We start from the raw sequence: 23,734 nt of genomic DNA on the forward strand, positions 1-23,734 counted from the left end.
TCCAAATACAGAACTACTCTGTGCTTGCAGACGTTAAATGTGACAATTATGTATGACACCTAAATCTGTATCTCAAAATCAGCTCAAATCTTTTGATTCCAAGGCGTCTCGGGCGCGTTTTATGCTCACCTTTTGAAAACTGCCTGAACATCCATTGGAAAGAAAATGTTACACAAGTCTTATGTGCTGTTTTGAAAATATTGTCCTTCTGAGTCTTTAAGGAGAGAAACGCTACTTAAATATTAAATTCCAAAGACTCTTTGACTGATGTATCATTGCATATTGTTAGTGACACTGTAATACTGACCTGTGTTTGCATAATCTAATGCTATGCAAATAGCAAGCTATTGTAATTGCCCCACTTTCTTTAAATGTTTGTCCTTCTTTGCTATGACAAAAATATATCAGAGAAAGGAGCTTGATATAAACAATCATCTGCCTATCCAGGTGTGTTAAGCTTCTTTATTATTACAGAAGCTTAGGTTCTTGCTGGGACACTCCCCCTTGTTGTACAGGAAACGTCTATGGTACTGTGGGTTTCTGCCACCATGCAAACATCCTCTCCAGATGTGTTGTATTTGACAGGAAGTCAGCCCCTGGCTGGAGCGTGAAATCCATTGATCTCTAGTTTAGTTATCATAGCTCTTCTTACTAGTGCTTAGTTTCTCTTATATAAAGGAAAACTATAAATGGTCCAGTCACAAAATGTTGATTGATTTAATTTGGATGTTGTATGTAAGTTCTGTTTGCCAAGTAGTGTTAGATATTGTTTAACAAACTGTAGAGACTGATAATGCAGGTACACAAATAGAAAAATTAACACTAACATAAACATTTTTTTGTTAATGAAAGGTGGTGGGGAAGCAATATTTGTTATGTCATTTCATGAATGAAAAGATGTTGCTTCTTTACCAGGCGGGAAAACAATAACTTAAATTGAAACAGTGTTAAAAGTTCCACAAAGGAGATTATTTTAGGCAAGCTTTAAATTATTTCTGTTATGTTTCTATGTTAAGAATATTTCCTCTAAATCAAGACTACCTCTATCACACCAGTAAGTGTTTTGAAGCATTAATAAGTCTGTGTTCTGGGGAATGCAAGAGGAAATGGGGACGCTTGATTTGCTTGTTCCCATGCAAGAATCTCTCTCTCTCTCTCTCTCTCTCTCCACACACACACACATATATATATGGGTATTTATTTATTTAAACCAGGCAAAGGAAAAGTACAAATACAGGAAAAGCGTCATGTTGTAACTCTTGTTCTGATATTTTTGTGATTGAAGATGATAAAAAGAACTTAGTGGTTGGTCCCCAAAGTGACAAAGGAAAAATTAGAAGGCAATATATGAGGAAAACGTAATTTGGGCTCATAAGTAAAGATTGAGCAAGTACATGCCCTCCAGATGCACAAAATAGCTTCCCCCCCCCCCCCCCCCCCTTTTTTTTGTTATTTTCTTGTTGCTGTCCTGTAATTGAAGGCAAAATGCCTTTTTTGTTTTATGCAAAAAAAGGAGGTTTTTAGTAACGGAAACAGTTGTTGAAGGCAGTGTAAAAATGTATTTTAAATAGGCAAAAAGAAGTAGTGTTTTTTTGTGATGGTACCATGCACAGATGAAGGGCCTAGGATTCCCATACTGGGTATTGATTCTTATTTCTGAGTAATTTAAGAAAACTCTGGTGTAAAAAACAAGGAACGTGTTTCTGAGAACGCTGGTTTAGGTACTTGTATAAGTACAAGCATCTTTAGGTACTTGTATAAGTGAGTAATGTGGGGTTATTTTGAATGTGGTTCAGTGTCATGTTTTTCTGAATAAATAATTGAAGGATCATCAAGTGATACATTTTTATTAATTGGGATAAAATTTATCTCAAGGTGTGTTGCGCATGCACACTCATGCATGTGCATACACGAGTTCAGAATAACATGCATCTTAAAATTGACACGTATACTGCTTTTTATCCAGAAGTACCACAACAATAATAGTCTTGTTTGCTAGCATACAAAAAACAGATTTTTCGTAGAGCTGCCTATATGACTATTTAAGTGCTTTTTGTGTTTTGTTGAATACTGTTAAAAGCAAAGCTTTTCCCTTAACACTAGATTTGTAGTGCCTTAGTGTAATGCTCATAGGAGACTAAATGATTTCCTGAATGTTTTCAAATGCAGTTAACTATGTGAATAGCAACTGTTCTACCAAATTAAGAGCATTTGTTTCTTTAACTTACCAAATGACATTGTTAAAAGCAGGAATCTAGAAGTCACTCCTGTTGCCAGCTCACTATGAACTGACTTCCTACATGACAAACTGCTGTATACCTTGTTTTTTCCATTTCTAAAATGCTTGTTTTCTCATACAATGTTTTTTCATGTTTTAATTATTTATGAAGCACTTACAGGATTCTTGACATGTAAACAATATGACATGGGAAATGTAGGTGATTACAGATTCATACTTCTGGATTTTTTTGTATCTTTCTGAAGATAGGTGCCGTACAGCTGCAGTTAGCATGAAGAGCTGGTATGAAGTAGTATAGCTAACCTCATTACAAGGTGTCTAACAAGCATTTTATTCCTTTAGGACTTCATCGAACAATTTAGGAGCTTTTAATAAGCAGCCTCTGTTAAGAGCAAAGAGCAGCTGCAAGCAGCGATGCCATTTTAAAGGCCCAGAATGGCTTTCTAGGACTGATGCCAACCAGCAAGCATTACCACCTTCTGTGAAAGCCGTGGAACAGTCCTGCTGTTGCACCAGCCTTTTATTTCTGTGCAAACATTTGGTGGGCTAATTTCACTCTCTGAATCAGTAATGTGATTATTTAAAAAAAAAAAAAAAAAAAGCCAGCTTGAAGTGATTCCAGCTGCATGGGCTGTCTCATCTCAGCATACTATGATCAGTGAACACAGGAGGGCAGTCTTTCTCAAGAATGTGACTGAAATTAGTGGAAAACAGTGAATGAAACAAAGAAAACTCAAACCTTTGTCTTCAGTTTTGGATTACTTACAATTTTTTTTGCTAACTGCCATCTTACAACCCCAATAAAATAGCCTTTCATTCTTAACTAGTTTATAGTAATCCAGCATTAATCAGGAAAAGGTATATAATTTAATGAATTTTGTTATTGAATTATGTTTTCTCTCTGTGAACTGTTGAGTTTACGTGACATCATTGTATCTATATTAATTTCCTACCCAATTAATGTTTTATGAATAGTTAAATTGTTGAAAAAATTAAATATGTTCAAGTTTCTTTGAGCTAAATACATAATAGCTAATCTGTTGTTTGACCTCTTTCAGTGTTGGAAACTGAAACCATTTTCTTAACTCTATTTTTGTGGTAGTGGACTTAGTCCATTTGCAGTTACTGCTCTTTGTTGCATGTGGTTCCAACAAGCAGGCTGAGTAATTTGTGTTGCTTATTGGGCAATGTAATATCGCATGGTGTGCAGCTAATGAACTCGTATCAAATGAAATTAGAAGTGTATTTTGCTGATTGTCTAATAAGTTTCCTTTACTCTGTTTGCCTTACCATTTCTGCTGGTTTATTTGTGATTCCATTTCAGGGGATTTCACTTGACAAACTTTTTTGCAAAAGAAATAAGTGATTCACTACCTTGCTTTCAAATCAATATCAGCGTATCACTGGAGAGGAAAAAATAAGTCTTAGGTCAGAGGTATAGCACTGACATGTCTTTATTGACCCAGCTAAGGTTTTTGGCGGAAGAATGCTTTGAATGGTTAATAGTTTTCTTATAAAGCCTTTTTAGGCTGGTTGGTTTATTAATTTATATTGAAGAATTTAAATTGCCTTTTGAGTAGCTATATTTTTTCTATTTTTCTGACTGTAGCTTCTTAAGACTATAAAAGGAAATCATAAGTGTAGTAATTCTTTCTGAAGAAAACCACTTCTAAATTCTCTAGTGCTTCTGGAATGTTCTCTGCTCTAATTTTCAAGAGTTTATTATGAGACCTTAAAAATGTGTTTAGTCGTGCCACTGGAATACAAGGGGTTTTTTATCATGTTTAAAAATTGAACTGTATAAGATTATTTAAGCTAAAGTCATCATACATTCATCTAGCCAAAAATGCCTTTAAGTTTGCTCTTAACTGCTGTTGTATTACAATGTCAAAAAATTAAAATAATTAAGTTTTTGAGGAAAGGATATTCTGTGTCAGCTTTAAAGAAATTTTTAGTTATTATAATCTGTAAAATCTGAGCTTTCATGTAAACGAAAATTAGATTTCGAAATAATCTTGCAAATGTGAGGCAAGTGCTACTGATTCTTTGGGGTTTGTATGCAAACAGATACTTGGCTGATGCTTGAGGTTTCCCAAATAGTACCAGAAGGAAAACTGCCCAGACTTCTCGATGTTAATTGTTGCTACTGTCCTGGTTTCAGCTGGGATAGAGTTAACTGTCTTCCTAGTAGCTGGTACAGTGCTATGTTTTGAGTGGGGTATGTGAAGAATGTTGATAACACTGATGTTTTCAGTTGTTGCTCAGTAGTGTTTAGACTACAGTCAAGGATTTTTCAGCTTCTCATGCCCAGCCAGGGCACCTGACCCAAACTGGCCAACAGTGTATTCCATACCATGGGACGTCCCATCTAGTTTAGGAACTGGGAAGGGGGGGGCAGGGATTCGCCGCTCGGGGACTGGCTGGGTGTCGGTCGGCGGGTGGTGAGCAATTGCCCTGCGCATCATTTGTACATTTCAATCCTTTTACTACTACTGTTGTCATTTTATTAGTGTTATCATTATCATTATTAGTTTCTTCTTTTCTGTTCTATTAAACCGTTCTTATCTCAACCCAGGAGTTTTACTACTTTTCCTGATTTTCTCCCCCATCCCACTGGATGGGGGGGAGTGAGTGAGCGGCTGCGTGGTGCTTAGTTGCTGGCTGGGGTTAAACCACGACAGCTACTTATATGCCTATGGGCAGCAGTGGGACTAACAAGAGTCAAGACAGTGTCATACCATTGCTGCTTGAAGAAACTTGCAGCACAGCAGCAGGCACGTGCTCTGCAGCTACTTAATAGAAATGATCTAGAAATAGGCTGGAGAGAGGGTTTCAGGTGCAGGCAGTCATCTCTGTTTATCAGCCCTGTGTTTGCTTCAGAAAGAAGTGATTTTTGGCCTTGGGACTTCAAATTTCTTAGAAGCCTATTATTACACTAATATACAATGATCAGAATTCAGGGCCAATGTTAAAAGAGACTGACTCCTTTTCCTTGTGTAAGGGTGGAGAATTGACTTATGTAGTCATTGTCTCTGGGAAGGTGTTGCTCAGCCTTTCAATAGCTAACTGTGGGTTTAGGTCCCAGATAGTAGCTGGCTTATCTCCAAAATTTCCAAATCTTCTGTGTGAGTACTTGGTTGGGTGTGATTTTTCAAGTCTCTTTAAAATGAGAGGATAGGGATTTTTCCCCAGTATTTCACAGTTACTTTCTTTAGTCAGCATCAGTGTATTATTTTTGTCTCTTCCTCTATGAAACTGAATATGTCCAAGGATAAATAAAAGGAGAAGAGTTATCTACAGAAATAGCCATATTTATTACTTGGCTAACGAACCTCTTATTTTTTCCAATACTGTAAGAGGAGCGTTAAAGTAGTTAGTATCACTGACGTAAAATGGTAATAGAAGTCAAGGTGAAGTTTTGAGATAATTGGCTGAGCTCACATCTGTAATGTTGCATTTGGGTTTTTTTCCAGCATACTGAGATACGTCACTGATGATTTTGGGAAACCTCACGTTTTCATTTAAAGAGCCTGAAAACTATACCCTCCCTCAATCTGCTTATAAAAATTACTTGGAGCATGCTTTTGTCTTTGATGTTTTGTATCTTTTTTTTTAAACCAATATCATCTCTGAAACCAGAATGTCAGTATTGTTTAGTAGGTAGCGGTTTATAGTATAGCCATGTGCTCTCCTTTCTTATGATGTGGTTCTAATGGGAACCATCTAACTTGGCTTGATTGGTTGAAAATCTCTAAAGAGACTTTAGGGTCCATTACTAAATGAGGATCTATGATAGATGAACCAAAGTGACTTCATTTATGTTCTCAAAGTTGTTAGAATTCCATTTCTAAGAATATCCTACCTGTTAGTGCTGCTATGAAATATTGTACGAAGTAGTGGGAAACATCGTTCAGTGATGAACTTAGACACTAGGGCACTAGACTAAATGGCTGAGAGATTCAGCAGGCATGCCTAATTTGAGGAATTAGTGTTTAAGGTTCAGTTTTCAACAGAGGTGTAAATTACCTGATTTAACAAGGATCTGTATTTAGAGTGTATAATTGAACCTTTTATCCCTCTGTACAAAATGATAGTAGGCTTGTTTTCCTACTTCTGAATTAAACATGCTGGAGAATTCCCTTTGCAGAAGTAGTTTGCTGTAGTACTCAAACTTCGAGAAAGCACTTTTAAAGGAACATTTCCTTTGTTTAATGTGACCATGGGTTTTCTAAAATTCAAACTGAGAACATGCAAAGTCATTTCAGGAATAGGTACAAAATAATTGCTTTAAGCACAAATGAGTTTGGAAATATATGCCTTATTACATGTAAATTCATGTATAGCAATTCAGACATAAAAGACACCATAAATCAAATCTATTCAGGAATGTGTGTGATTACCAATGCACTAAAGAAGTTGTATTCTTAAAGTATTTTAAGTTTTACAGTGTTATTTATGGAAAATACATCTCTCATGCTACTGTGATGGTGTACTTGAATCAGATAGTGACTTTTTTGAGAAGAAGCATGTACTTTTAATCAGCTGGCTATTCCTTTAGCTGTTCTGGTCAGATAAAGTTCAATTTCTATCAGATTAATTAAGCTTTTCAGTTTCATTGCAAAGGTAGTCAATTCATGTACTAAAAGGTAGTTGTGAAATGTAGATAGTTGTCATAGTATCAAGTCATAGTATAGTTTGGGGCAGATAACTAAATAAAAATGTAACTGGAATACTGTGTCATAGGTATCATTTAGGCTAGACTTTATGGTACAAAATGTTTTAATTTCTGTTGTTTATCAGTGCTGAATTATACCATGTATAAGTTGGGGGGTGAAAGAAATTTGGATCTGGAAATTACAGTTTAGTTGTCTCAAAATGTTATCCTCTCTGTGCCCTGTAGGAGGAAGTGAATGAGTGGTGGATAAAAGTTTTTCTAGGCAGTATAGATTTTGTTGATTAAATCTAGTTTTGTCACTATTTTCGCATAGTTCTCAACTTCTGAGTAATTTCTCTTAAATCTTACCTTTTTCAGTTTTAGTACATCAGGAAGTTGTTCTCTGTATATGTGGTTTTTAGCAATAGAAAATTTATAGTTCTCTTGAATTTGTAATGTTGTCCATTTCTGTATAATCTCTTTTCCAAGGTTATGCAAAATTGAAACTGCTTTAGATGGCTTTGGTTGGATAAGGCTTTTTCCCATCTTTAAACACATTTCCTGTGAACAAAACGGTTCTGAAGAAAAAAATTGGTAGTTTTCTTTGTTTTTCACTGAGTTTCAGTTTCTCATGACATATAACCCTTACCAGACAGTTATGCATATTTTAAGTTGAATATCAAATTATCTTAATATTCAGAGCATCTGAATTATGATGATGATTCCTTGAAAAATTAGGGTAGTTAGAGAATTGTCATAAAATTCTCCATATGTTTCTTTACCAGAAATGGAAATAGGAACCAGGTAACTTGCTTCATCCTTTAAACTGTTTTCTTTTTCCCATTTAATGTGAAGCCAGAGGGCACTGTTCTTCATACTATACAAATGTGTAGCCATTTCAATTTTGGGTAAAGGTCTCACATGGATTCACAGCACTGTCACTGTAGTGAAAACTTTGGATTATGATTTTTAATGTGCATTTCTTCATGCAGAAAATCTACAAATGTTTTGACTCTAAATTAAATTAATCTCACAGAGTATTCTGAAAGCCAAAAATCTGCAATCAGCGTGGTGCCTGCTTATTAACTCAACTCAGAAATAATGTACTGGTTTCAGAGGCAGTGTAGTGTTAAGTAAAGCCACTGTCATGAAAACATCTTGTTTAGCTTCCTTTTTTTCTTTGATGCTTACTTTGTCCTGAGAAGAGCTACTGTTTTATATGAAAAAGGGACGGGAAAATTCTCTTCCCCGCATGTTTCTTCAACTTTCATGGTTACACTAATTGCCCTCTGCACAGAGTAATAGCGAGGCTGTAGAAATTAGGCTGGACCTCCCTCAGCTGTCTTTGGAGTGTTAACATGGCTCTGAAATCTACCCTTTTTCCCTAAGCTCCCCACCCCAAATCTTAGTGTTAACTTTCTGTTTTCTCTTTGGATTCTACCTTTCACTCTGCCTTTCCATCTGTTACTCTACCTCAGCTTTTTATTTTGGTTACCTTAGTTATCACATGTCAATAAAGTAAGACTATAAGAGAATATTTTAGTTAACCACAACCTAAGCAAATGCAAAAGCTCTTCTCCTAACTGGCACTGTTTATGCAATATAAACCACTAATCCATGAGGGCAATTTATTTGAATGTGTTTTAAATTCCTGCTGGAGCACTTCCTAATCTTAGCCAGGCCTCCTGTGTAATGGAGAGAGGAGCAGCATACATGCTTTCACACCCGCATGTGAAGAAGTGTTTGTCTTATTGTGTAATAGACCTAGTGCCTGTAATATACAGCATTCTTGCAATAAATACCATCTGCAGTTGTGAAATGCCTCTACTTCTACATTTGAGCTAGCCACAAAAACCTTTTATTACTTCATATATTTCACTTTTGCTTCCATTGTCTGTTGTTACCAAAATTTCTTCAAGGAGTTCAGGAAAAGCAGGGAGGGGGTTGCAGTGAGGGCATGGGAGTCTGAGCAACGAAGACCAGTTTGGATCAATTCTGCACGCAAGCCCACTGAACACAAACACGGCTGCAGAGAATTGAAATCCTGTGTAATAAAATGGGAAGGTTACAAAGTCAAGAGATTGTTAATAAAGGCTATGTTTTAGTGAGTTATTTTCTAAATATTTTCCCAAAATTTTGATGATGTTTCATGCTTCACATTAAATTGCAAAAGTAGTGTGAGGGTTGTTTGGCCTGTATCAGGGTGTGAGTCATGAAGTTGGCTTTGTCTGGCTTGTGAACTGTGGGGGGGAGTTAAGGCAGAGCTATATTTAGGAGTATCTACTGATGTCAAACTGTGGAGCACTACTAAACAGTGATTAAAGGGGCAGCACTGGATAGTTTAGGCTCAAAGTTTAGATTGTTTGTAGTGGTTTATCATTTAGTAAATAATTGGAAAAGCTGATATTTACTAGAAATATTCTTCTGCATAGGCTGCAAGCCAAGCGGTATGATTTTCAATTCCATTTGTACTTACCTAGTAACAGCTATTCTAATTTCATTGTCAAAACTGTATGAATTGAAAATATCAGGCATAGATAAAAGTTCTAGTTTCACCTTATATGTTTCAGAATCTGAATTTGTAAGAACTTGTTATTTATAAATAATTGTTTAATTCCAGTTACAGGTAGATAAGGGTAATGTTTGAGGGGCTGTTACTATTGAGATTTTGTCTTAAGATACAGAACAGCTGCTGATATTACTTGATTGTATTTTGAAATTCTGGCATTAGTACCTGGAACCAAATTCAGGTGCCTTTTTGCATCTAATTAAGACTAAAAGAAGGATGGTTTTCTAACCTCTCTTGCTCCCTACTACCTAATTCTCTCCAGTGAGGCCTGTTATGTATTTGGGCAAAATTCAAGCCAGTGATTTTAAAAAATGAGAGACTCCATTTTCCAAGGCTGCTCCTCTGTCATAACTGTCATAGATTCTAGCTAGTGTTTTTTGTGGGGTTTTGCATTTGGTAACTTTCCTTTGTGCAGGCATGTTTTGGTAGATAATTCACCTAATTTGGTAGTGAGCATTTTATATTGCCATCTTTGTTTCTGGGCCTGTCTGTCTGAAGACAGTGAGATCACAGTAGGAAAATTGCAATGAATTTAAGGACCCCAGCTGAGACATGAGTCAAAGCTTTTCCTTACAGAATGGAGATTATTTCTGTCATCCTAATGAATCGGAAGTGGGCAGGTTTTTCAAAGGCACTTGGTGTTGGTTAAGCACACTATTATTGCTGGGCAGACCTGAGCCAAGACAATGTACTGGTGGGGAAATAGAAAAATGACTCTCGGAATGTATAAATTATACAGCTGTTTAAGTTGACGTATGGGGGGGATAGGTCAGTTTATCTGTTGCTGTCATTTTAAGCTTCATTGGCTAAAGTATTGTAATTGCCAACTTTGACTTGATAGACTAATTGGATTTCTGAAACACAATATTGAGCAACAAATATTCATTTAAATACTTGGTGTTTTCCAAGGGTCATATGTTGAGATTTGTTCAAGTCATGCTTTATGCAATATTGAAGTATTGGGTCAGCCATTGTGAGTTGCGTGGCTGTACACCGGTTGATCTAAATGAAAATGCGAACCTGCTGGTAGTTCTTGTTACATCAGTTATTGCACTTACACATCAGCAAAGACATTTGAACCAATTCCCCCCTTTTTTAGTCTGCTGGAACTGTTGAGGACAAGGAATTTGAAGGCACATGTGATGAATTCTAAAGACAGCCTATATGGTTCATTGATGCAGAGCTGTGTATTGAGAAGCTTTCAGAACAGGACCTAAAAAGTTTGGAATCCTGATGGTTACATTTTTCAGAGGTTTTCCGCAAAAGACGAATTGTTTTGTGACATTCAAATAGCAAATTCTCTGAGCAGTGGTACTAACAAAGCCTGGATTCCTGTGGACTGGTGTCCTTAAAATCCGCAGCTTCCCTCTAAGCTACGCCTATCCTGCAGTTGTGCATGTCTCCGTTGGCCAGCCAGGATGCGCGTGCTGGTCGCCAGGCAGCTGCTTCCAAGCAGGATATATAATGATCGTGTTTTGCCTGCCCTTTTGTCAGTGAGCTCACCAATTTTGGTCTCCCTTCAGTACTTAGCCATTGATTTTACATAACTTGTGGAAACTTAATTATATCTGAACCCTCTCCTCTCTCTCACTGGTAAGCTTAGTGGAAGTCAATGACATGTTTAAAAGTTGTTGAGGGGAGACTGTGTGATTACAGGAGTTGTGTTTACTTTGGAAATGAGACTAAAAACATACTCCATTTTTACAGATTCTTTTGTGTACATAATCCCATCAGGAAGTATGACATACTGTGTTGGAACTGTTGCTTCTCAACCAAAAGAAGTCATTTAAGTAATCAGCCATTTTTAGTAGAAATGCTTTTCATTTTTAGTAGAAAAGGTTCATCTGCCTAGAACTCTTCCAGAGCATTTAAGGCTGATACCTAGCAGTGGCAAATGGCCACGTTTATTTTGTTCGGAAAAGCAGCTGATCTGTGTTTTAAGGTTTTGCTTTGTCCTGAAGCAGCAGCCGAGCCACTGCTGTTACTTGTGGATGATACATGATACTGCATCTGTGGACTCTTCTGCTTCATCAGCAAAATGTTAGCCAGACTGGTCTAGTTTCTGAGGGGTTAGCAGTTGGGCCTGGAGACAAATTAGCTTGTTTCAGGACCATGAGGTGTTGGCTGCACTTTCTACATGGGTGGAAGGGAAAAAAGGTCTCTTGACTAGTTTTATAAGATGCTGATCTGGTTGGCTTCGTCATGCCATAGGAGTTTCACTATGATTAATATGTTGATTTGCCATTTCTTGGACAACATGTCAGAAGCAGTGTCTCTCACAAATGCATTAATGCTTTGTTAGTTGGGGGAGTGAAAATTGGGTAAGAGGGAAAATTGCCTTTTTATTAAACTAATTTTTGTCTGTTTATTTAGTATCCTGAATTGGCTCACGCAGAGTCTGACAAATGCTAGTGCTGGTACTGGGGGGGGCAAGCTTGCTGTTTTTTGATGACCACTGGCTGCTAGATCATCCTAGCTGTATTTGAGATGGTGTTCTTAGACTACCTTTTGGGGTGGGGTCTCTTTTACTTTTATCCTGTAATGCAAATGAAGCACTCAGTGACTGGTGTTATTACTGTTGAAAAGTAAATTAAATACTAAGGGTTTTCCAGACATGGAAATGTTAAAGCTCCAAGCTCCCTTCCTGGTATCTTTTGTCAGTGTGAGGCCCATGCCTGTTTTTAACAAATGAGAAGAGCAATGTTGGGGATGTGATCATTGCATGTAGACTGATGGGATGTAAATAAAATGAAATCTTACTAGTTACTTTTTTGCAAGGGGGCATTAAAAATCAAAATTAGATCTATTTAATTTATTTTCTCCGTTTTGAAATAAAGGAACATTTTAAAGCCCAATTCAATTATGCAGTCTTCTGCACTAGTCTTAAGAATTCTTGTATCTTAGGAATGACGTGTATATTTTCTCCCATTTTCTTCTTGACCTAGAGCTAATAAAAGTTAATATGTTGCAATATTTTAGGAAGTCAATGTTATATGGACTACGAATTACAGTAGTAACTCTCAGTGATACATTAACTGAAGTAATCAGAAATTAGGGGAGAAACGGCAGTCTTTTTTCCTTTCCTTTGTGGAAAAAAGGTAGGGGGGATAAGGAGTAGCAGTCTTAATTTTTAGGTAACTTTTTATGTTTTAAATAGACATGATTTTAGTATGCTTAGTTTGCACAGATGCAGACTGCCAGAATTACTTCATGTGAAGCTGACTTGTAAAATTCAGGATTTAAATCGTTCTAATTTTGTGGAAAAATAAGAATTTTTTTAATTGCTGTGACAAAAACCTATTTTAATCAGAAAAATGAAGGGCTAGCAGAACTTATTCTCCAGAATTTTGTATTTCTTGGGTACTTTTGTCAGTGATTAATGTGTGTGTTTTGAAATAACTTCCTGGAATTCCGCCTTTACTTTTCACTAAAAATTTGTGACTATTCCAGCTAAATTTTATTTGATGTGTTTGGAGCATATCTCTGCCTTTTAATCTAAGATCAGTATCAATGGCCCAGTCATAGGTTTTTGTGTGGCAGTAACTTCTTTATTTTTTTTATTTGAATGCGTTTTCTGTTTATTCTGGAATTTATTTTGCTATTAAAGTGGAGCCATGATAAATAACTCATTATCAGTAACTTCCTAGGCTGCTGATATAACAAGTGTTTAAGGCATCCTCTGTTCCCTCTCATGCCGTCTGTTTGTACACCCATTATGTCTAATAGTCCTAACCGAGCCATTGGAAAGGTGCTTTCCTCTGTTAGAATCTTTCTTCTGATTAATTATTCCCCAAAATATTATTGCTTGTAATTAAAAATGAGCTATTTAAAAGGTTTATTTTAGCTTGAAGTAAAATTTTATATTATTCTTTATCCTTCTTGAAAATTATTGTACTTAAAATAAACATCAACTTCTGCATAATGTAGACTGAAATGATCCATTATTCATGGTACTTCAGAACACTTAAAGCCATATTTCCCAAGGCAACAAAATAAGCAAGCAGAAATCACTTATAGGCAGATGTAATGGGTGGCGTATGTGTGCCTTTAAAGGAGAGCATTAGGCATTGGGTCAGGTCTTGGAAAATTGAATTTTAATTAGTTACTTGCATGTCTTACAAGTTAACGGGATAAATGGTCAATGACTCAGTAGGGCATTTCCCACAAGATATTGTACACGTTTGTGCAATACACAGATGTACAATGTTACTACATTTGGTAGTTGGTACACTGCTTCTACTTGTGACGTCTGAGATACCCTGGTAACTGATTAGTCTATCTTTGCATTTACCTGGTGTATTGAATGATGAAGGCCTCATTCTTTTCTTAACTTACGAAATGCAAATCAAGTATATTGGGATTCTACAGTTAAGTAAATTCTAAAATCAGCACAAGGGTGGTCAAAATTTAATAAGCTTTTATAATAACTGTTGTCTTTTGTAATTGGCACTTCTAGTAGTAGATTCTAAATTCCCCATGTACCTAGGATATGTAATTCAGAACTTGTAGCAATATGTTCATGTGGATTTTTCTAGGCAAACATGACAAAACCTCCAAGACTTCTACAGATTAAAATTAATTCCTTGCAAGATCAGTGCCTGAAGGCCTCGTTAATTTTAACACCACTTATAATTGATTCTGGGAAATAACAGATGTTACTTATATTTTATAATCTTCAATTTAAGAGAACAGTATATACATGAAATCTGCCCATTTTCAGGACACATTACTAAAACTCAATAAAACCTAAAATGACATTTTCTCTTAGTGGTTGGTTGGTTGGTAGACTATGTTATAACTAGTCTGATTTATGAAGAAATCATTTGATGTTATTGATCTGTTAGCTGAGATTAGTTATTTGCTCTGTTGTGGGAAGCATTTGGTCAAGACATTAAAAGAATCCAGTATGCAATTCTGCTCAAAACCCTAATGAACTTTAGATCTTCACTCGCATCTTACCTCAAGTACTCTCATAAAAATTTTGAAATATTGTATGGGGTTTTATGTCTTCCCAGTGTCTACTTAAAAATAAATATTGAACTTTACTACATTTTTAAATAGAAAGGCTTTTCCTTCATCTCCTTTCCTCTAATGTTAAACACTTTTCATGTTCAATCTGATAGAGCACAATTGAATCAATGCTTCCCCTCAGCCTTGGGCTGCTGCTTCCCCCTTCCCTGCCTTCTCAAGTTGTATGTACATTTCAATGTGGGCGAAATATTTTAAAAACATTTTAATAGAGTGAAGTGAGAAGTGATTGTTTGGATTAATACTTCTGATATATAATCTTTTTATGTTACTGACCTAAGAAAATAGGATCCCATTTTAGTAGATATCCAGAACTGAGCATGTGTGCGTAAGCTAACATTATTAATAGTGGTCCTACAAAAGAGTAGAATTACAATTTCTCTACTTTTTTTCTGATGTAACTTCTATGATATATTCAGTGAGCCAGAGAGGTTTTTTTTTAAAGATTTTGAATTTTCTCCACTTTAATGTCCAAAATATAAGCAATGTAAACTGTGTTTTTGCTAGAGGACTGCTGGAACATAGATATTTGTCTTGTTCTTCTGCTACTTTGAGGGTGAAGAATCTTGGGTCTTTTAGTATATGTTCCTTTTGCAAAACTTAATTAGATATTAATATATCAAGCCTAACTAAAGTATTCTAAAAAACACTTCGATGTTTTCTTGGGTTTTGTTGACTTTTTTATCATAAGATTTATTATCAATTTATAATTATGTACAAAACAGCTTTATGAAGGGTCAGTAGCCCATCTTTTTCTGTCTTCTACAAGGCAGATGTCAACATTATAGCTGAAGTCTTGGAGAGTTTCAATATAGGAATTAGAAACAAAAGAACTTTTTTGGTTTTTGTTAAATACTTTTCTCACTGAACCAGTAGAAATCATCAGTAGACGACTAGCATGTGTTTATCTGTGGGACAAAGTAGGGAGGCTTCCTGGAAAGAGCTACACCTGTGAGACACTTCTCATCTCAAAAAAAAAAAACCAAACTTACTCTCTTTAGAGAGTGTAGTTAACACTCTGTTGTCTAGAAGGCTTTCTTTTTCCTTAGAGGATTGCTGGGTAAAATTCTTTCCCTTGCATAGAATTTTCCATATGAATTCAGCTGATCTGTTTTCCAGTTCAATATGCAATTTCATTAATTTATTTACAAAAGCACATTTACTACTACTACTACTAAAAAACTCAGCAAATCAGCATTTCAAAGGACTTCTAGATTATCAAAGTAAGTATGTTGAAACAACCATTCCTAAATTCCATTTGTCTGGGACAACAACCATGCTGAACTGCCTCTGAAGTTCTGGTGGTCATTTAAGAAAAAGATTAAGTAAATTCAGATGTGTTGCTGTCAGGTCAAATTAAAATCATTTATTTAAAGTAATTATAAATCTAAAATTTGGTTTGTGTTTTAGAAACCCTTGAAGAGTCTGTATGGTACTAAATGCTTTCTGCATGCAGTAATGGAAGCATTGATTTGATGTACAGGCTAACTGAAGTGATTTCTAGTGCCTATGTGATAGCATTGCGCAAAGATCTGTCCACATATTTACTGTTGATCAGTATTGCTGCTTTCAAGTCACGTCAAGTTGAGCCTGTGTGTGGAAAGGAATTATAATGTGCGGGCTCAGGCAAAGTATATTACATGTATACTGCTGAGTAGAACTACTAAAATTTTTATAAAACCACAAAAGGTACCATTTAGTGCCTTTATCAAGAATGCTTTACAGTTAAAAGATTAAAGTAGCTTAAATTGGAGTAAAGTTTGGGGTTTTTTTTACATATTTCTTTTTTTTGTGAAGCTACAAGTGCATTGATTTCATAATATGTAAAGAGGAATGGGGGTGAGTTACAGATCTAAGCATGAACTTTCTGAGTTTCTGTGCTAAAATTAAGTTTACCCATATATATTTAAAAGTCAGGATCATTTACTTTAGTTTTGAGCTCCAAAAACTATTATGGCATGACAAATGAAATAATTTTGCAGCATAAGAAAAACATCATTATCTGAAATACTTTCATCTTCTATATTTATTTGCATCATTAAGCAACTTAAGGAAATCAATATTTCATTTTGACTAGACCTATTTATAAACCCAGAAGTCAGATTTGGAATGTTAACTGGCTTTGGTTTAATTCTATTTACTTTAAGGTAAATTTGTATTTTACCAAGCAAATTCCTGACTCAGCTTTGGGCTCTGCTTTTTCACAAAGACTGAGTGCAGGTAGATCTCTATCCATTCACTTTATAATTTTAAAGATGTTACTGTTTCATGAAAGGGGTTTTTTATAGTTTCCTTGAAACCGTTTTTAGTCTAGTCTGAGAAAAGTATAGGAAAGTTCATAATTACAATTGTCAACTCAATCAACAGTTAGGAAATGTATGTTATCATGCAGTTTAAGTACTTAATCAAATACATGGTATTTTTTTCCAAAGAATCTCAGCAGAAGATAAATGATGCTTGTTTACTCATTATATATGTTTGCAATCCTCTTTGAAACTGTAATCTTGCAATAGGAGATTTTAGTGGAACATGCTATTAGATAATACTATTGCTTTCCTTGCAGTTCTTCTAAAAGCACACAGCTTTGAACTGCTAGTCTTTTTCCTAAAAGAACTCAATGGGGTCCCCTAGTACTTTTTCATCTTTTACTACTTGATGATTCAGTAGTGAAATACTGAGGTGCTTCTTGTGTCAGAAGTTGCTTATTGCATTTAATGTCTTATTGCATGATTGTGTGCCTTGGGGAGAGGGGATTTTGCCACAACATTATTAATAATATGGCTGAGTTTACTCTCATCTGATCAGAAAGTTATGCTCAATTTGCCCTCAAACTGCTGTGAACCTAAAAGTAAAGTTTTACAATAAAAGTATAACTTAACACCTTTGTATTGAGGAACTCAATTAGTTTCTGCTTGTTAATCTCTAGCACATATTTAGGTAGAACTTGTTTCATTGAAACTCATGAAAAAACTGGGACAGAGGCTTCTACAGTTTATTGGACACTGGTGATTTTTGGAGATTCAGCTCAAAAAAAAACCACACTGGGAAAGAGGAAATGAAATACAAAAGAAAATGTTGAATTAACTTTTTCTGTAAAATATTGGAAAGTACTGAGAACAGCTGAAATCATGCACATACTTTACAATGTTCTGTTTTCCATACAAGCAATTTCATTTGCCTCAGAAGCAAGTAAGAACAATTGAGGGGGAAGTGCATAATTACAGATGAGAAGAGGAGGCTCACCGGCAATCTGTGCTAACATGTGGTCTGTATTATGGAAAAAGTTGATGAAATCTCAACCAGAATGTGGTCTGTGTCTTGATTTACATTCCCTTCCCTTCCAGAAACAGTTTCTAATACAGAAAGGTCAAGTTTTGCTCTCGGATATCTCTATGCAGTGCCCATGAGACTCAAGACAAACATGCTTAAAATCTGAGGCGATAAATGTATAATACAAGGTATTCTTAAGCCATAGTAGCTACTTGTCCAAACTCCCTACAGTTACCATCATTAATCCCAGTAATTTGTAAAACATTTTAAGATTCCTCAAATATAAAAGGCATACTACTGTAACCGAGTTAGATCCTACCAAAAGCCAGTTTCCCCTTGCAAAATCTTCCCCCCCACCTTTTTTTTTCTTTTAAATTAGGGATAGTAATGGAAGGATGGGGGCTGATGCTTAAAGTGTACATGGAAACAGTGAACCAATATTAGTCACCCTAATAGGTAACAGTGTGCTAATGGTATAATCTTTTTCTAGGCATATAGTAGATAGTAGGAAAAGGAGAATTCTGTGGATAGGCTTGAAGGAGAGTGATTATTGATATGGAGTTATTTTCATTATTTTTTTCATTATTTTAATATTATTTGGCAAATACATTTTGCCTTTCTGTTTGTTTTAGTTGGCTTTTAGCCTATTTACTTTAAGGAGAATGTGGGAACATCTAAGAGCCAATCATATTTTTAAGGTGGATTTGTGAATTTATTTTCTCATATGTGTTTTTTAAAGCACCTTTTAAAAATATTTCTTTTCAAATGTCTCTCACTAGGGAGGAAAAAAAAAGTATTTGTATTACTGTCCAAAGAAAATTATAGAGGTCTTAGTCTGTTTGTACACTCCCTTTGAAACAAAAGGCACATGCTTGTTTTAAGATTTCAGATTGTGTAGATTTACAAAAGTTTGCATCACACCTCCTTTACATGAATTATGAATGAGCTTGCATGGTCTTTCTTCACTGATACATAGTGCAGTGCATGGAGCATTTAAACCAGGAGGCTTTGCATATTGTAAAGTCTTAATCTTTCTGAACAAACAATGTTGATAAGAAGTGATATATTTCAGTGGGGACAGAGCCTTACTGGGAAGATTAACGTTAGCTTTTTGCTTTACTTAGTTCCTTACAGTGTTAGTCCAAAGCTTGACATGTCTCCATTCCAAAGCAGCCAAGGATTCTTAAGTGGTGATATCATCAGTGAGAGAAGATAAAGATCCACTGAACTAATGTGCTGAGGCTAGTAACAATGTGGCAGAAGTTAAAATTAAACAGCTTTCATTCTTCTTTGTTTGATTTTCACACTGCAAACTAAATTATTTCCTTATCTGATTGAAAATGTTATGCGTGGTGGTGTCTGCTTCATTTTTGCATCTTGAAAGAATGTTAAATGCTAAATCTTTCTACATCAAGGGAAACTAATTACATATATCTTGAAATTGATCTATTATGTGTTCAGATCTTTATGGCTGAATTCAGCTGGAAAAGTGTACTTTATCTTTAAAGGCAGCAAAATTATTGTCTAACGTGTAGTGGTTACCAGCAAGACATAGAGGCAAAAAGTAAATGGAGACTTGTCTTAAATCTCCTACTGCTTTTGAAAATTTCAGTCGTGATGTTCTTATCTATTTTTACCATTTAGTTTCCGTCATGTGGTAAAAACGCTGGTGATACAAGTAGGTATATACTTGATTTAGTATTCTTATCTTCTGGGGCAAGTAATAGAAAAGACTCAACAAAAGAAAGACTTTTGTAAATCTCCATCTGTGTAATAATTCTCCCTGATACACACCATAATTTGGTCTACTTTCAAATGACAACCAACCAAACTTGGAAGGTCGGTCTTAACATTATGTCACAGGCTTTTAATGAGTTCCTTGTCTGTTAAGAGGAAGTCTTATTTTCAACCTACGAATTGACAATTACTGTTGAAATACTAACTTTAATACTTTGAAATGTGTTTATTGTTGGTCACTGTGAATGATTTGTCAGAGTAATCTGAATATAGTCTATGTAAAAAGTACGCAACTGGTTACATTTCTATAAATGTGGACAATACTGTTAAAATATGCTAGCAAAATTCAGTTTGATAAACAATTATATGTAGCATTGACTTCGTTAGGATAAGAGAGATAATTTGTAATCTTTTTAAAATTGTATCTCCACATAATAGTTGAAGTCCTGCCTGTTTCTTTTAAAGATGGTATCAAGTTTGTGGAACTAATGCTACTCTGTCTGGGTGTTTCCATCTGAGTGTTAAGCTTTATAAAATTACCTTTCTTTCAGTGAAGTCCTTGGCACATAGACAGAGCCCTGGGTAGTGATATTTTTCAGTGCCCATTATTATTCAAGTCCAGTTGAGTTCAGACACACTTTTGAGTTCAGAGTTTCTTTAGTGACCAGTAGTATGTGGGAATGCTTTTTCAAAACAAAAATATTAGCAAAGCATTTAGATGATGAATTTAAGAAAAAATAATCTAGTCTCACACTTACCATCAAGTCTTACATGGTATCCCTTGGTAGGCTTGACTTTTCATCATGGATAGCATGCTTTGTGGTTCTCTATGCTGTAGTCCCCTTAATCTCAACAGGACTATGCACAAGAAAAAAATACAGTAGTAACTGTTTAGTAGATATGGCTCTTTGCCTTATGTTATAAAATCTGTGAAGGTGATTTGGCTCCTGACTGGGAAGAAAAGGCTTTGCTACCAAGTACAATGTTAGAAGTAGTGTTACACAGTATATAGCGAAGTATGTGATATTTCTAATAAGGAGTTTTTAATAAACTCTTGTGTCTTTGAAGTTTACGCACTCCCCTGAACAGTCAGAATTCAGCATTTTCTTTTGTATACAAATTAGGTGGGTGACACACCACAGCCAGAGTTAATAAAAAGCAGTTTCCTGATCAAGTTAATAAGTTTAAAAATTCCTGTAGACATTTCTAACTCTAGCTTCTCTTAAAAATAAATAAATAAAAGCAATGTACAACAAACTGTCTACTGGCATGCATGTTTATTTGTGTAACAGACTGCATACTTTGTAGACTAGGTTGTTTTTTGAGAGATGACTATTCAAAAATACTTGCAATGCTTTTTTGTATTTCATTCTTTAAGCTAACCTAAAACAAAGGAGCAGTAGTTTGTCTCACCTTCCTTGCTTAAGCAGTTTTTTCTTACCTTTGGTCCCTTTCTTTTTGCAAATTATTGTACTACAAAACCAAATGTGAAGTAAAATGCATGTGTTGTTATGATGTCTTTTTTTCAAGGGCTGAACAGGACAAAACCAATCTTAAGATGGGAGGCATATTTATAAGCTTAATTTTGGAGTGCCTTTTCTAAGACCATTCAAGTAGATAACGTATTAATACACATTTGAGATCTGTGATCTCAAGTAGTATGTGTAAATTTCAGTGGGGTGAACAATAAATAGGTTTAAGATTTATGTATCAGCATAATTAGAATTCTTCCATTGACATGTCATGTGGTACTTTGGAATTAGTTATGTTACATCTTCCTCTAATATTATTCAGAAAATACATAAGCAGTTACTTACTCATAATCATATTATGCAAAAAAGTGTCCAAGAACCTTTAATCTGTATGGATTTTTTTGCCAACATTCGTTACTAAGAATTTGTAAATTAAATAGATTCATCAGGGCTAGCCGCTGCTCTATGCCAGCTCACACAGTTAAGCAATTGAAACACTCAGGTTTTAAGCCTAACAGATTTTCATGAAAACTGACAGATTTTTTTATTTTTAGTGTATTACTGTTGCCAGACGCTAGTATAATTCATGTATTTTTACCTTCAAACATGAAACAAAAGAGCCGAGAGCTTTGTTTTCTTTATGGTAGTAAGAGTACAGTAATGTGTGTTAAGAGCGAGTCTATCTGAAGTAAGATTTAGTAACTTGATTTCTCTGGTTCACGTTACACTGTGAAAAGAAGCTGTTCACCTCCCACTCTAAATCATTTTCCTTTTACCAGCTGGAGAAGATCAGAATAAAATGCACCCTTCCCTTTTCTTAGTCCCTGGTGGTGGTGATGATCCAGCGTTTGTTTTTCATTCAAACCACATGTTGAATAAGTGAAAAAGAGGAAATACATGCTGGTCATAGGTCAGGTGCAACACAGAGTTTATACAGATTTATTTTCTTTGTAGCATCTGCTATCCTGCATTTAAAGCCGTTGAATGTTGTTCTGCTTCCAGTTATTTTGAGGCAGATTTTCTTAAATAGTGACATTTTGGGTTTTGGCATATCCTACTAGCCAGACATTCAGCCTTCAGAGCTGTAGAAACAGCCCGATTCTGCAGATGATAACTCTGCAGCAGACTGGCTTTTCAGAATTTAAACTCCCTCATGATCTCATAGGGTGGAAGCTGACTCTCTGTTTCTGGCCTCAAATAAAGAAGACTAAGCCAAAAAAAGAACCTGGAAAAGTATTACAGTGATAATGGGGAGCTGGGGTTAAGAAATTCTCTGCTTATCACTACTTGGGCATGTAGGAGAGAATGAGGAGGAAGAAGCACAAATATACTGCAATCTACAAATATGAATTTAATTTTTAAGTAGGTATTGATTATGAGCTAAAGGTTTCGGTTTTCTCATAATAAGTTACATGTGCATTTAATTTATACTCCATTAGAAGTACTGCAATGTTCATTGCTTATGATTGAAGGAGAATCAGGAAAAGTGAGTGTATCAATATCAGCTTTATTTGTTGTCTTTATTACTCAAACAGTTCTGGTATTGTTTTTTATAGCTCGTGACTAAATTATGAATGATGTCCTGTTGGTTAGGAATTTGAAAGCAATAATTTCAAATTGTCTTAAATGTCCCAGCCAACCAGCCAAGACTAAATATGCATTTACAGCAGCTATTTTGCAGATTTATAGCTAATATTTTTTTCTGTATTTTTTCTTATCACTACAATTTAAGCTCAGTTTTCTCCAACTTGCCAGCACTATGAAATATATTAGGATTAGAATTAATAGCTTACTATGTGATAAATTAAATTTTACAGGATTCAAGTTGCAGAACAGGGGAATCCCAAATGGGCATAAAGGGAGGGAGGGGGTGGGAAGAAGAAAAAAGAAAGCATTCTTCACAATAAGAGTAATTAAGCACTGGAGGAGGTTGCCAACAGAGGCTGTGCAGTCTCCATTATTAAAGGTTTTTAAAACTTGACTGGACAAGGCCCTGAGCAACTTGATCTAACTTTGAAGTTAGCCCTGCTTTGGGATGGAGCTTGGAGTAGACAACCATTGGAGGGCTCTTGCAGTCTAAACTTTTCTAAATTTAAACCACCAAAAATAAGTCTGAGCTGTAAAAAAGGATTGGATATATTAGAAGGGAAAAAAGTCCTCATGTCCCTTCTGTTCTTCAGAGTTATAACATGCCTTTTTAAAATACAGAGGGAATGCAATGGGAGCTGTGAGACTAAATATCAAATGTCACACCAGAGACTTGAGTACCCAGATTATGCACAAATATTTTAACCTATTTTATATGAACAGTGAGGAATTTTTGAATCTGATTTTTGTAATTAGAATAAAATAAGCTTTTTTTTAGCTTGATGATCATGTCTTTAGTCTCATTTAATATGAAAGTGAATGATTTTTTGTTGTTTTGCTTTTCTTTTTCCAATTTCTGTTAGGAATAGGAGGCCTGCAAGATTTTGTGCTAAAGTCTGCAACACTGTCAACGTCACCAGCTTGTCCACCATTTACACCTCTCAACTTTGAAGCTACACCGATTGTTCGGGTAGCTGTTGAACCGAAACATCCAAGTAAGTTTAAAGGAGAATGGGAATGGTAATGCAAATTCAATGTGGTAGCAATGCAGCTTCCCACCCTTAGTGATTTGGCTAGTTTATGATCTATCCACTGAATCAGAGACTGACCCAGTATAAAATGAATATATATGTTGCCTAGAGGGCCATACTTTATTATCCTTGTGAATTCTAGCTGGC

The 23,734-nt window shown here is 35.4% G+C and overlaps 1 protein-coding gene across 1 annotated transcript in view; it reads left to right on the forward strand.

Moving 5' to 3' along the window:
- The window catches only part of EFTUD1 (elongation factor Tu GTP binding domain containing 1), an 81,091-nt gene that overhangs the window by 29,880 nt on the left and 27,477 nt on the right, over nt 1-23,734 (forward strand). The window contains exon 16 of the mRNA XM_010571934.1: nt 23,420-23,551. Coding sequence (XP_010570236.1) covers nt 23,420-23,551 — 132 coding nt within the window. The remainder of the gene's footprint in view (nt 1-23,419; nt 23,552-23,734) is intronic.

Source organism: Haliaeetus leucocephalus, unplaced genomic scaffold, assembly GCF_000737465.1.
Source record: "Haliaeetus leucocephalus isolate CR32 unplaced genomic scaffold, Haliaeetus_leucocephalus-4.0 Scaffold339, whole genome shotgun sequence".
NCBI lineage: Eukaryota > Metazoa > Chordata > Aves > Accipitriformes > Accipitridae > Haliaeetus > Haliaeetus leucocephalus.